The sequence below is a fragment of the Psittacula echo genome (genome assembly GCF_963264785.1).
Source record: "Psittacula echo genome assembly, chromosome: 18".
Taxonomy (NCBI): Eukaryota; Metazoa; Chordata; class Aves; order Psittaciformes; family Psittacidae; genus Psittacula; species Psittacula echo.
The window spans coordinates 4,941,705-4,955,455 of record NC_137754.1 but is presented as its reverse complement, the minus strand read 5'-3'; the positions used below and the strand labels follow the sequence as shown (position 1 = coordinate 4,955,455).

Below are 13,751 nucleotides of genomic sequence, written 5' to 3'. Positions count from 1 at the left end.
CTAGCACCACCTCCCTGCAGGTCTCTGAGGACTGAGGAGCTGGCAGAAAGGGTGGTCCCTGGCTTCAACCCTGCTCTGCCCGGCTCTCTATGGCACCAGGACACCTGGACACTTACTGGTCTGGCACAGCACCCATCTGTCTGGGAGGCTGCAAGGGAAAGCACAAGGAACTGAAGAGGAGCCAGTGTGGGAATGGCAGCTGCTGCTGGCTGGGATACAAGTCCTTCTGCAGAGGTACAGCCAGAGCAGGGACACCGGGGGGCCTTGGGAATGGCTGCAGAGCTTGGCACAGCCAGCTTGGGGAGGGCAGTTTTTGTGCCACGCACGTGTGGAGTCTCTCCAGCAGTCCTGGGGCACCTGCAGATCCTGCACATCACCCACAGCTTTATGCGGGTGCATGCTCTTGGTCTGCACAGCGTGCTAGCCCTGCACTGCCCTCGGCAACCTCCCTGTCCCCAGTGAACTGCGGGCGGCCCGAAGCGGATTTCCACTCGGTGGTGCACGGCAATGACTGGTGGGTCGGCTCCGTGGTGCGGTACAGCTGCAGACCTGGGTTCCTGCTCCTGGGAGACCCAGCCAGTGCCTGCCAGTCCGATGGCCACTGGACCCCCAAGCCCACCTGCCTCCGTGAGTACTGCTGGGTGTCCTGCCTGCGTGGGGAGCGGGCAGGAGGGCTGCAGGCAGGTCTCCAGTCTCTTTTCTCCCAGCTGTAGGGCTGGTGGGCAGCCTGTCATGGGCGCTGGCTCTGCTCTTGCAGGGATCTGCCTGCGGGGTCGGATTGAGATCAGTGAGAGGGACATCACTGGGAGATGCTCTTCATCTTGCAGCACCCAGGCCCACCTGGGAGCCTTCCTCAAACGCGGCTGCATCAAGATCTCGGGCTGTGTCACCAAGCACTCGGGCTGGGCCCGCTGGTTCCTGCGCTGCGATGTCTGCGAGTGTGACTGCTATGTCCCGTGTGGTGAGTCCTGACAGCGGCTGCTCACCTTTGGTAAGGGCATCTCTCATTGTTTTGTGGGAGGGGTTGACAGTGAGAGCTGCGGGGATGCCAAACAGCTCAATATCTGCTGCCTTTGCTCTCCTTACAGCTTCCTCTGAATTGAGTTGGGCCATCCAGGGCTGGCCCCATGGCGAGGGAGGCTTCAACCCTGGATATCTCCTTCCCTTCATCAATGTCTCCATTGCTGTTCTCCTTCCATAAGCTCTGTCCATTCCAAGGCTGTCATCTAAGAAGAGAGGAGATGTTCTGCACTCACTCTCTTGTAGGGCTGCCTTCCTGCCTGGCCCCATCCCATGGCTCTCCAGCGGCAGGGGATGCTCTATGAGCAGCAGGCACTGAGGAGCTGCATGCGTTTCCTGCAGCTGGGAACATTTGCCTGGCTGTTTCCTGGAGAAGGTTCTTGTTCCCTTTAGGAAGGAGAGAGCACATGTGCTGGCTCATTATCTCCATGCCATGGGCAGAGCTCTCAGGCCAGAGCAGCCTGGCCGGTGCTGCACCACCCACTGCTGAGGAATCAAGTGTTAGAGTGGGTCAAACTGCCCTACAGCCTCCCTGGGAGTGCTGGGACCGGAACAGCTAATTGTGTGAGGAAAAGGTCTCAACTCTTAGATACAAAGTCTTTCCCATGGCCATGTGGTCCACAGGCTGGCTTCAGGACATGCTGCTTCAAAGTGTCTACACTCTTGCCCTAAGAGCCCCTTTCCCCAGGGACTTCTCTTCTAGCAGTTTGGGGCCACATGAAAGCTGATGCCCTGCAACTAAAATAGGTAAGGAGGTATAAGGGGCTGTCCTGAGCACAGCAGAACCCTCTTTGGTCCCATAAGTGGAGAAAAAGACCCGGTGTGTGGGTCCTCAATGTCTCCTTCCAAGCACCTGAGAATGGAGCTGGGCTGTGGGCTCTCATTGCCTACCATGGGGCCTGTTAGCCTGTGCACTGCTACTATTAATGTGGCCTTTGGCAGGAGCAGCCATCATGGGCACTGTAACCCTGTGCTGTGCCACCTCTCTTCTCAGGAGTGGGTTTCTGAACAGGCTCCCTCCCCTAAACTCTTTGTTCTCCCCTTCACTGGCCATTCACTCCTCACTGAGGCCATGATCAGCGGCTTGCATTCATGCTGACACTGGTACCCAGCTCCAGCCTTGTGCTCCCTGGGAACTGCCCTGGCTCTCTCCAAAGCAGCAATGGAAAAGCCAGGTACTTTATTCCCCCAGGGAAGGAAAAGGTGATCGGGAACACATGTGGTGGGATTGCCAGGGGAGCTGGAGGACCAGCACCACCACCATGAGTAATTAAAAGTATATTTACAGGAAATCACACAGGTTTTCCCATCATGCAAAGACATTCTGGTGCTTCCTGTGTCACTGGAGCCCTGGACATACAGGACAGAGCCAGTACAGGCTCCCTCTGCCACTGATACTGTTCTGAACATGTGAGCAATCATGGGGACACCACTGTGATTAAGGTCACTGTAGGAAGGTCCTATGGGCACTGGACTCCCATCCCTGCTGGCCTTCCCCTTTGAAACAACTTCACAAAAGGATGCTGCAGCAGCTGCTGGCTGCTGTGTGGCCACCAGCTTGGTGGCAGTAGCTCCCAAACCAGGCTTGAGCAGTCGAGAAGGAAGCAGCTTTGACATCAAGGGGTTCACTTTCAGCCCCTGCTTGTGCCCAACTGCAGGGAAGCAGGACTGTTATGGTACTGTGCAGAGAGGGGTCCTGGGCTGAGACCTGCTAACGATGAGTGTCCTGGGGATGGAAGTCAGGGTGCTGAACACAGACCAAACTGGATAGGTCCAGCGTGCCTCTTGCTCCATGAGGAGATGACTTAAGACCTCTGTACGGAGCTTGGCTCCATTACTACCTCCTTGTGCCCTCCCTAAACCCAGCCTGTGGGCTGCCCTCCCCACTGGCTGAATCTTCTCTGCCGAGCAGCCAAATCACTGCCCTAAGCTCTGTCCCAGTCCAAGGCTGGCTGTGGGAGGGGGGAAGCTTTCCTTGGCTCAACAGATGGCTTTTAATTAATACTCTTGTTAGTGCAGCTCATTTCCATATGTCTCTCGTGTGTAAGTGCTGTGGTGGGGGAGAGGTGTGAGTAACAGCAAGCGTGGAGCCAGGCGTGGTGCTGCCGGGGGCGGGGATGGCAGGTCCTGGTTGAAGAGATGCAGAAGGGAGTGTGTGATGGGGGTAAAGCCCTGAGCAGGGGCATTCCTCTATCAGGGCTCTGTTTAGCCAGCTATATCGCTACCAGCCCTGGCTCTTGATGCCTGGTGTGAGCTTCCCAGGCAGCGCTCTGTGCTGCAGCCCCGATTTCACCCAGCTTGTGCCCCTCTTGGGGTGGATCTACAGCGGCTAAGTGGTGTCAGAAGTCTCCTGGGCAGGACCGGACTTGGGGGGTGTTTGTCTCACGGGATTTTGGGCTGAGGAGGCAATGGAGGGAGCTGCGGTGGGCTCTGTCCCGTACGTGAACGGGAGCAGGCAGCGGGGAGCGGTGCTGGGAGCCTGCGGAGACAGAGCTGGTGAACCCCAAGCTTGTGCGCTAGGGATGCTCAGGGCCTGGTAGCTTGCAGGGAGAGGAAATAGGGCCGGTCCCTTTAAGAGGATTTTCGCTGCCTGGCAGTGCTGCCTGCCCGGGCAGCCCATCCTGCCACCCCGACAGGCAGCGGCAGCGACAAAGCTGGAGGAGAGGAGCATCGCCGAGCAGCCGCGCCCGGGGGTGCTGATAGCGACTGCTGGGCGGGGGCCGGAGGGACCCCTTCCTTCCCTCCATCCCTTCCTGCCCGCCCGGCCGCCGCCCAGCCCAGCCCTGCGGAGGGATGGGGAGGAGACCCCGGCTGGAGACCCGCGGGGACAGCGCCCAGCCCGGCTCCGGGCGCTGAGCACTGGCGGAGCCGCCGCCGAGCCGCTCCCAGCCCCCGCCGCGGGCATCGCCCCTTTGTCTGCGGAGAAGTGAGAGGCGGAGGGCGCTGCGGCGGAGGGAGGCACGGCCGGACCCCGCGGAGAGGAGCCCCGCGCCCGCAGCCTGCAGGTGAGCCTCCGCTGCCCGGGGAGCCGGGGGCAAGGCAGAACATCCTGTGCTGGGGATGGGCTAAGCCGCGGAGAGCGGCTTGCGGGATTTAGCGCTCCTTGCGCGCCCGGCCGAAGGAGTCAAGGTGAGCCCGAGGGCGCTTTGTGCCTGCGGTGTCGTTCTCCCGCTCCGAGCCCCCCGTTGCTGCTGGCCAGCACCCTGGGGCTCCGTGACACGGCGGTGCCAAGCGGGTGCTGAGCGCTGGGACCCTCGCTCCCACCTCTTCTTCCCCGGGGCTGGGGCGGGCTTCCTTCCAGCCCTGAAAGGGATCTATCTGCAGCGGGGAGAGGGTTGGGAAGATCTCGGCGCAGCTCCTTCCAGGGAATTGTGTGTATGCATTGCAGCTATAGCGGGGAGCTGCCTGCAGACTGCTCTCAGCACAATGTAGGTTAGCGAAGCGATAGGACCCCAGCCTGGAGGCGACATGGGTGCCGGGCCCAGCCTGCTCAGGCTCCTTTTCCCAGTGCTGTGGGCATCCAGCCTCCTGCCAGTCTTTGGTGCTGCAGTGGGACCTGAGGTTAGAGGGTTCCACACTCTGCTTGGCTTAATATCCCCCCCAGCACCGCAGAATCCGCAAACCAAGCAGAGGTGTGAGGAGCTTGGCTGTGCTGCAGCCGGCTGTGGGGAGGACTGCAGGCAGATAACATTGCCCAGCAAGAGAACGTTTGGGCAGGTGCGTGTATTAGCATCATGCAATGGCCCCAATTGAGTACTGGCCTGGTCTCTGAGGCTGTGTTGGTAAGGGTGGAAGGTGAAATGAGCCAAGGGAAGCAGAGAAGGACCAGCACTAGTAGAGTCCCCTCCCTGGTCTATTAAGGCTGTCCAAGGAAGCCCGTGGGGATCCTGGCATCAACTGAGTGTCTAATCAAGGCAGGTTTGCCCTGCCTCAGGAACCTGGGTGAGGCGTGCCGTGCTTTGTCTGAGAAGCTGGCTGGAAAAGCCTGCTTGCTTGGGACCCCATACCCGTGTCCCCTGAGTCCTGGATGGGCCAGGCATGGGCAGCTCCTGGGGAGCCCTTAGGGACATCAAGGCATCACTGAGCATCTCCTGTTGAGGGCAGAACATCAGTTATCCCACCTCCTATCCTGTGCCCACCATGGTGGAGAGGAATGGGGCAGCTAGCCCAGCAGCAGTGGGGCTGAACAGCCTGCTAGCTCTGCTGCCAGAGCTGGACCAGCCACAGGATGTGCATGAATTATTGACTGATCACCTCGCTGTAAGCCCCTAGGCACCAGCTCAGCTCTCTGGCCACGTCCATCCTTCTGTCTAGCTGTGGGAGCCATGCTAGAGCTGGGCAGTGTATCACAGGGCAGAGGGGGCCAGCGGGAAGGGATGTGGAAGGACTTGTTGTAGGCTGGTTTAGGGACTCACAGTGAGTCAGTCCCTGTGCATCTCCAACAGCAGGATGGCAGAGAAGGGTATGGATCCCGCGTGTGTCTCCATTGCCTTGGAGGACACGGTGTGCCACGCCAGCCCTGCCGATGCCCCACTCCTCACCACCCACTTGAAGAAGGTTGAGAACCACATCACAGAGGCCCAGAGGTTTTCTCACCTCCCGAAGCGCTCAGCTGTCAACATCGAATTCATTGACCTGTCCTACTCTGTGCGGGAAGGCTCCTGGTGGAGGAAGAGAGGTAGGAGCTGCCGGCTGTGGAAGGACAGGGGAGGGACTGCAGGGTTACCGCACCCCTGGCTGGGTGTCTGGCCCTGGGCTCTGTCTGAGTGCTAGACATGGCACTGTGGCTGGCTGTCCTTGCTGGGCATCCATGGGTGGAGGGCAGGCTCGTGTCCCACAGCAGTTGCTGTGCACCTCTGCTGTGCAATGCCCAGGGAAAGCAGATTGCATCCGAAAGAGGTCTCTCACCAGGGAATCCTCTGCCCAGGGCTGCATCTCCCAGGGGGAGATGGGGCAGATTTTCAGGCTTAGGGGCAGCCAGGATGGATGAGTTTCCCCAGTGCTGTTGCTTGGGATATGATGGCTGTGTGTGACGTGCCAATAGCAGGAGACCCCAAAGGGTGCCACAGCTTAGAGCTTGGCAAGGAGAATCTGTGTGGTTTGCAGGGGATTTCCTCCCTGTGCAGCTGAGACCATGGTCCTCTTTCCTGTGTACAGCTCTGGCCGAGAGCTCAGGGAGGGGAGAGGGGAGGCAGATGGCAGCTGGTGGGTGGTAGTCTGCTTTAATTAGCTTTCTCAGTTAATGGGATGCCAATCAGGCAGCCCCATGAGATGGAGGGGGAGCTGATCTGCAGAAGCTGAAGGCAGGCAGAGATGAGCTGGGGTCTGGGATGAGCAGACCGAGGGCACGGGGCTGCTTAGCAGAGTGCTCTGCCAGCCAGGAGCACTGGGTTGAGGCTTCAGCCTCTGTTCTGTTCCCTAGGTTCTGCAGCTGGGGAAACTGAGGCACTGAAAGACAGTGGGGGCATTCTGAATAACCTCAGCATGAGGTTTGCCTATTTGGGATGCTGAGGAAACATCCCAAGGGGAGCCACGGCATAACTTGGGTTCCCTAGGGCAGAGTGTGCTGTAGAACCCACGAGTCCTCGGGACCGGCTGCTTGCCAGTGAGCCAGTGCCCTGCAGGGACGGAGGGGGAAAGGCTCAGGCAGCTGGACCAGAGAGGAGCATCCCAATGGGTGCTGGGGATGGCAACGAGAGGGACTCTTCCCCGAGGCCAGGTGGAGGAGCTGGCGGGGGGGAGCTCCCGGTGCCTTTGTCCACAGCCCCCAGAATCCATGCAGGCTCCCGCTCTGCTGAAGCAGGAGGTTACTGGCAGTCAATGAACGCAAGTAACCGCTGCGCAAGCTGCAGTGGCGCCGACGTGAGCAGCATGCGCGGTGCCGGAGCTGTGTGCGTGGTGCCGGGATGCGATGGGGGGGGGGGGGTGCTGCCGGCCGTGCTTGCTCTGCTGTGGTCATGTGCAGCCCCTTGCCCTCCTCTCCTCACCCTTGCTGCCCCTCTGACTCCAAGGGGTGCAGAGAAGGAACCGGGAGTTTATGGTGCTGGACCGCCCTGTCCTGGGGATGGACTAGGGCTACCCCCCTAGTGTGGTGCTAGGACTATGACCTGTACCTGTATGGGCTTGCCCCAGGCGGTGGGCTGGGGATGGATGTGTTGCCCTCGCCTGACACCAGCTGCCACCACGGGATGCAGGAGGGGGGTGTATTTTGAGCAGGGAGATGCTCAGACCGGGTCCATGGTTCAGCATGGTCCTAGCACCCTGCAATACCATTGCTCTCCTGCCAGGGCTGTGGTTTAGGGGCAGCTCCTGAGAGCCTGAGGCTATGCCTGTTCCCTGCTCCCAACACATCATGTTCCTTCTGCCAGAAAATGCTAATCAGCTGCATTTAAAGCAGAGATAATTCCAGGTCTGATTAGCAGTGGCTGCTGCTGGGAGCCTCAGCATGAATGCCAATGAAGGCAACAGCCAGGCATCCAGCAGGCTTGGGGACTCGCCTGCCCCATGCTGCCCTGTTTCTCATTGCCCATCTTTGCTATCCCTATGGACAAGGATCTGAAAACATGCCCAGGACCGATGTCATACCCTGGTAATCTTCCTCAGCATCTACGTGCCCTGACCCAGGGATTTCCCTCGCCTTTGCTGGGATCCAGGGCATGTGCCCCTTTGGTGCTGGAAATCAGCTGAGGACCGGGGTCAAGGATCATGCTGGACATGACAGCTGCTGTGGCTGTAGCTCTGGGGATGGTGATGGACACAGTTTGGAAAGCCAAACCCATGCTGCTCTCTCCATGCAGGGTATAAGACACTGCTCAAATGCCTGTCAGGGAAGTTCTGCCAGCGGGAGCTCATTGGGATCATGGGTCCCTCGGGTGCTGGGAAGTCCACGCTCATGAACATCCTGGCTGGGTACAGGTGAGGCTGGGGGAAGCCAGTGGGTCTGGGAGTGCAGGGCTGGGGGCCCTGTGCTGCACTCCCCCAACTCCTCTTTCCTGCAGGGAGACGGGGATGAAGGGCCAGATCCTGGTGAATGGCCGGCCCCGGGACCTGCGCACCTTCCGCAAGATGTCCTGCTACATCATGCAGGATGACATGCTCCTGCCACACCTCACCGTTCTGGAGGCTATGATGGTGAGCGACGCGGGAGCCAGGCAGCCTGCTGGGCTCTGTGGGCACCCTGTGTCCTCAGGCACTGAGCCCACGCTGACATCAGACATTTCCAAGGGCTCTGGGACGTGGGGACAAAATCCTGCTGTTGTTGCTCCCTTCATCCTGAGCCACTGCTCCCAGCCCTTGGGCCATGGTGCAGCCGGTTCCGTTCCCTACGTGTGACAGTCGTGTCTCCCTGCCCATCCTCTCCCTGCAGGTCTCTGCTAACCTGAAGCTGAGTGAGAAGCAGGAGGTGAAGAAGGAGCTGGTAAGTGCAGAGGAAGGTACGTCCAGGCGCCCTCATCTCCCCCCAAGATGGACAGGGAGGATGCCGAGGGGAGCAGGGGATGCTGAGTGGCTCCTAACAGTGGAGTCTGAAGGGAGGTGGCAGGGATGGGGTGAGGGTCCATGGGAGCCCATGGTGAATGAGGATGTCTCGCAGGTGAATGAGATCCTGACAGCTCTGGGGCTGCTGGAGTGCTCCTACACCCGCACCATCTCGCTGTCGGGGGGGCAGCGCAAGCGCCTGGCCATCGCCCTGGAGCTGGTGAACAACCCTCCGGTCATGTTCTTCGATGAGCCCACGAGGTGAGGGGCTGCCCAGCACTGTGCCTGCCCGAGCTGGGCTTCCCCTGCTGGGGGGCGCGGGGGGGGCCACACTCCCAGCACAGAAAGGCTGCAGGACCTGAGGGTGGGATGTGAATGTGCCCACCCGAGCCCCAAGAGGGCTCAGGCATGGCAGAGCTATGGCTGCAAAGGGATGCTTTTTCTATCAATCTGAAAAGAGGATGCCCACAAGCAAGGGCATCCTTAGGATGTACTTCTCCCTCTCTCAACTCTTCTCTCTCTCTGCTGTCTCTTTCTCCTCCACCCTATCCTGCTTGGCCACAGCGGTCTGGACAGTGCCTCCTGCTTCCAGGTGGTTTCCCTGATGCGGTCCCTGGCTCAGGGTGGGCGCACCATCATCTGCACCATCCACCAGCCCAGCGCCAAGCTCTTTGAGATGTTCGACAAGGTTTGGGCTGGGCTTGGACACAAGATTCTTCAGGGGTGCAGGGTCCCTCTGGCTCCAGGCCCAGCAGAGAGGCCGTGGGAGGGATGGGCTGCAGGCGTTTGACCTGGGACTTGTATGGCACACAGCCTTGCTGGCCAAGGTCTGGCAAAGTTGCTCTGTGTCACCTGGGGCAGGGAGGTGGGTAGGAGCAGGCAACAGTGCCCCTGTTTGCTCTGCACTTCCCATATCCTGGCTTTTTCTTCCAGCTCTACATCCTGAGCCAGGGCCAGTGCATCTTCAAAGGCATTGTGACCAACCTCATCCCCTACCTGAAGGGTCTTGGCCTTCACTGCCCCACATACCACAATCCTGCTGACTTCAGTGAGTGCCCCTGCCGCAACTGGGGCCGTGGTGGGGAAAAGAGGGTGGCAAGGTCCAAATCCAGTGCCCAAGCCCCAGGGAGCAGGGCTGCCTGCACCCTTCCCTTTGTGCACTGGCTGGGCAGTGCTGCTCTGTGGTGCAGCATCCCAGGATGGGATTTGTGCTGGGCCCCCAACCCCTGCCCCATGGGGATAGTGGTGGCAAGGCTGGCTCAGCACCTCTCATGGATCCTGTCCCCCTCCACAGTTATTGAGGTGGCCTCAGGAGAATATGGGGACCTCAACCCTGTCCTGTTCCGAGCTGTCCAGAATGGCATGTGCACCATGGCTGAGAAGAAGAGCAGCCCCGACAGAGCAGATCCATCATGCCAAGCACACTGTGTGACGGTGAGTAGGGATGAGAGGACCCTCCTCTGATGATAGGGAGCAGCAAGTAACAGGGTGCCCACCCAGCGACACTCAGTCTCCTCTGCCCACGGTGCAGAGATGTTCAACCAGCTTCCATTTGGCTTGGGCAACAGCAATGTGCTTGCTGCTGTACCTGTTCTCTCACAGGGAGCACATGTTGTGAACTTGACCCATGTCCCTGACTTGCCCGTTGCCTTGCAGGACGTGGACCACATCGAGAGCCACACGTTTGCCACCAGCACTTCAACTCAGTTCTGCATCCTCTTCAAGAGAACCTTTATCTGCATCCTAAGGGACACGGTGAGGACAGGGGAGGATGGGCCAGAGCTGAGCGGATGGGGCCTCTCAGTTGCTGTGGACAGGCAGAAACAGGAGTTGAATGGGGGCTGGAGTGGGGCTCACCCTTGAGGAGCAGGCAGGCTGTCCCCTGATCCGCTGGGATGCTCATGGGATGCAGCACTGCCTCACTGAGCCCGTTCCCTCTGTGCCTGCAGGTGCTGACCCACCTGCGGTTCATGTCCCACATCTGCATTGGGGTGCTCATCGGGCTGCTCTACCTGCACATTGGCAACGACGCGGGCAAAGTCTTCAACAACACCGGCTTCCTCTTCTTCTCCATGCTCTTCCTCATGTTTGCCGCACTGATGCCCACCATCCTCACCTGTAAGGAATTCCTTCCCCCAACACCTATTCCCTACTCCCAGCCCAGTGTCAGAGGGGGTGCTCCAGCAGTGTGTCTGCTGGGTGGTGTGTGGTGGAGCCAGATGAACCGGGGAAATAAGGGACGAGAGGGAAAACATTCAACTGCTATTTGAGTGTATTGCAGTTTTGCTCTTTATTTAATGCTTGGCTGTAAGGCACTTGCTGGCTTGAAGCAGAATGCTGGAATTTTTAATGCTTTGGGTTTTTCTTCTGAGAAAATGTCTGTAGAGCTGCATTTTCAGCTGCTTCACCCCTCTTCCACTTCCTCAAAAGGTTTGCCTAAAAAGCCCCATCTAAGCTGACTTTTCTGCTCAGAAAGTTCCCATGTTGGTCACTGACTTTTCTCCCTGGTGAAGACTTGATCACACACTAATGGTGCAGGCAGGAGGCTGCCTGGTGCTCTGTGCTGGGACAGCATCACCTCTGCCTGCACCAGGGCAAGTGAAGGAGGGGCTGGAGCAGCCCAGGCCAGGGCATTGCTGACTGCTAACTCTTTCTATGCAGTCCCCCAGGAGATGACTGTATTCCTGAGAGAGCACTTGAACTACTGGTACAGCTTGAAAGCCTATTACCTGGCAAAGACCATGGCAGATGTGCCCTTCCAGGTGAGCTTTCAGCTGGGCTAAAGTGTGACCCCAGTGCTGATGTGCCTGCCTTGGCACAGCCAATTGCCTGGCTGCATAATTGCCTGGGCTGGCCTTTGAGGGGTCCCTGCATCCCTCCATCACCCAGAAAGGGTCTGTGGGGTGAAGATGTCCATGGGTCCAGCACAGTGCTCTCTTTGCTTGTCCCTCTCCAGATCATCTGCCCCATTGCATACTGCAGCATCGTGTACTGGATGACGGGCCAGCCCCCCGAAGCCACACGCTTCCTCCTCTTCTCTGCCCTGGCCACCGCCACAGCCCTGGTGGCCCAGTCCCTTGGGCTTCTCATCGGAGCTGCTTCTACTTCTCTGCAGGTCAGATGGGGCCCTGGCTTTGCCTATTTATGTGGAGATGGGAGGGAAGCTGCAGGGGTCCCATGACAAGGAGGGATGGAGAGAAGTGTTACCCACAGGCATTAGTGCCTGTGGACAGGGACATGACACTTAATGGTCTCTGCTCCTCAGGTGGCTACCTTTGTGGGACCTGTCACTGCCATCCCTGTCCTGCTCTTCTCTGGCTTCTTTGTCAGCTTCAAGACCATCCCCACCTACCTGCAGTGGAGCTCCTATGTCTCCTACGTCAGGTAAGACTCCATGCTCTGGGCTCCCGTAGGCTGGGGAGAGAATGGGGGTGCCTGGGATGCTCATGGTGTGCGCTGCCTTAGGTACGGCTTTGAGGGCGTCATTCTCACCATCTATGCCATGGAGCGTGAGGACCTGGAATGCCTTGAGGACTTCTGTCCTTTCCAAAAACCCATCAAGATCCTGCAGGAGCTGGATGTGGAAGAGGCCAAGCTCTACCTGGACTTCCTCATCCTGGGCATCTTCTTCATCATCCTGCGGCTCCTGGCTTACCTGGTCCTCAGGTACAAAGTCAAATCAGAGAGATAAAGGGGCCATGGGGCCCCAGTGCCGTTCCCAGGCCTGGCCTGCTCTAAGAGACCTTCTGCAGGTGGACACAGCACTCCTAGCAGGTCACGGACCACAGCGGAGGCATTGGTAGGTGCCAGCCAGGCCTGGCTCAGTCGAGAAGGGTTTTGAGACATCTCGGAACTGTTTTAACCTTTCCATGCACTCTTCATTGCAAACGTTTTGTACAGCCCTGGCACATGCCACTCTGTCCCCCAAGACTGCCCAACCCCACGGAGCTTGGGTCCCCTCTTGTCACCCCTGCCCGGCACTGCCCTTCTCCACCAAACACACTGGGACTCTGGGGATGGTCCCATGGAGGTGGCTGTCTGCTGAGCAAGGCCAAGAGGAGAGTGATGTCCTGGGGCTGAAGACAGGAGGAGACACCCACAGCATGGATCCACGGTGCAGCCCACAGCCCTGTTGCTTGCCCTAGGCAGCAGCATGTGTGTCAATGCTAAGAAGAGCCCAAAGATGCAATAGGCCAAATTGCACAAGGCTTGAGTGCTCCCTGTCACCATAGCCACAGAAATTACTGCATCCTCTTTTTCTTTCTGCATAAATCCTCCCTGGGTTTTTGTTTATTTGTTATGTTTTGGGGTTTTTTCTTTTTTGTTTTCTTTCCTTTTATTTTTTTTTTTTTCCATAAACCAACTGCTTCCCATTCTGCATGGAAGGCAAAGGAAGGACCTGAGGCTCTGCTCAGACTTCTGCTTGGATGCTATCCTCGGGGATAGGATCTTCAAACCTGGGGATATGGCAGGGTCTGGGAATGGAACAGTATTCTCATACCTTTGGGTGTCTCGTGTTCATTCCCTGTTGTCTTTGGGGTCTCAGCCAAAAGGATAGGATCAGTGAACATGGAGAGAAGTGACTGGTCCCTCCAAGTGCTTGCATGAAGCAGTGAAGACTGAAGTTCCCATGCCCTGCTAGTGCAAGATGGCTGAAAAGCAGGGCTGGGCTCAGCCATGCCATCACCAGAGCCTCTACTGATGAAGAGCTGGCCCTGAACCCTTCCCTTGGACCATCTCATTCCTCACCCCTCTTCCCCCGGCACAACTGTGACTGTCTCAGCAGACCAAGGAGGATGAGCAATGCCGGCTGTGCAAGGAGGGGATGCCATCCCTCCCCAGGGACACCCAGCCTCATCACAGTGCAAACCTCCCACAGTAACACTGTGCAGGAGGGGGTCCCACAGTGCCAGAACTGGAAAGCAGGTGAGATCTCCCAGCAGCAGTTTGCATTGGGTGGCCCTAACGCTGGGAAGGGCTTTGCACTTTGTGACTGTATCAAGAAAAGGTCCCTTTTGGCAAGTGTCTCTGGTGGCTCCTCCAAAGTCACCTGCTTCTCCACACTCCTTGCGGACGGAAGGCGTTTTGGCACCTCGCTGGCTCTCCAAAGGAACGGAGCTGAGACCAGAGCTGGTGGGGCATCAGCACATGCTGCTGTGCCAGGAACACAGCACGCTGCTTAGCTGCATAGCACCGGCCTGTCGCTGTGGGTGTTCTGGAACTGGTGTCACTGGCACTGGTGTCACAAGGCTGCA

At 58.4% G+C, this 13,751-nt stretch overlaps 1 protein-coding gene across 1 annotated transcript; it reads left to right on the top strand.

Moving 5' to 3' along the window:
- Positions 1-3,976: 3,976 nt before the first annotated feature.
- ABCG4 (ATP binding cassette subfamily G member 4) lies at positions 3,977-12,187 on the top strand (the record flags this gene model as incomplete). The annotated part of the gene is made up of 15 exons (XM_080631620.1): positions 3,977-4,025; positions 5,466-5,698; positions 7,818-7,935; positions 8,019-8,151; positions 8,387-8,437; positions 8,612-8,757; positions 9,061-9,184; positions 9,430-9,544; positions 9,791-9,930; positions 10,153-10,251; positions 10,446-10,614; positions 11,158-11,258; positions 11,453-11,611; positions 11,762-11,880; positions 11,962-12,187. Exons 2-15 carry the CDS (start codon positions 5,470-5,472, stop codon positions 12,185-12,187), a joined length of 1,929 nt encoding a protein of 642 aa, XP_080487746.1. The 5' UTR covers positions 3,977-4,025; positions 5,466-5,469.
- Positions 12,188-13,751: the final 1,564 nt, after the last annotated feature.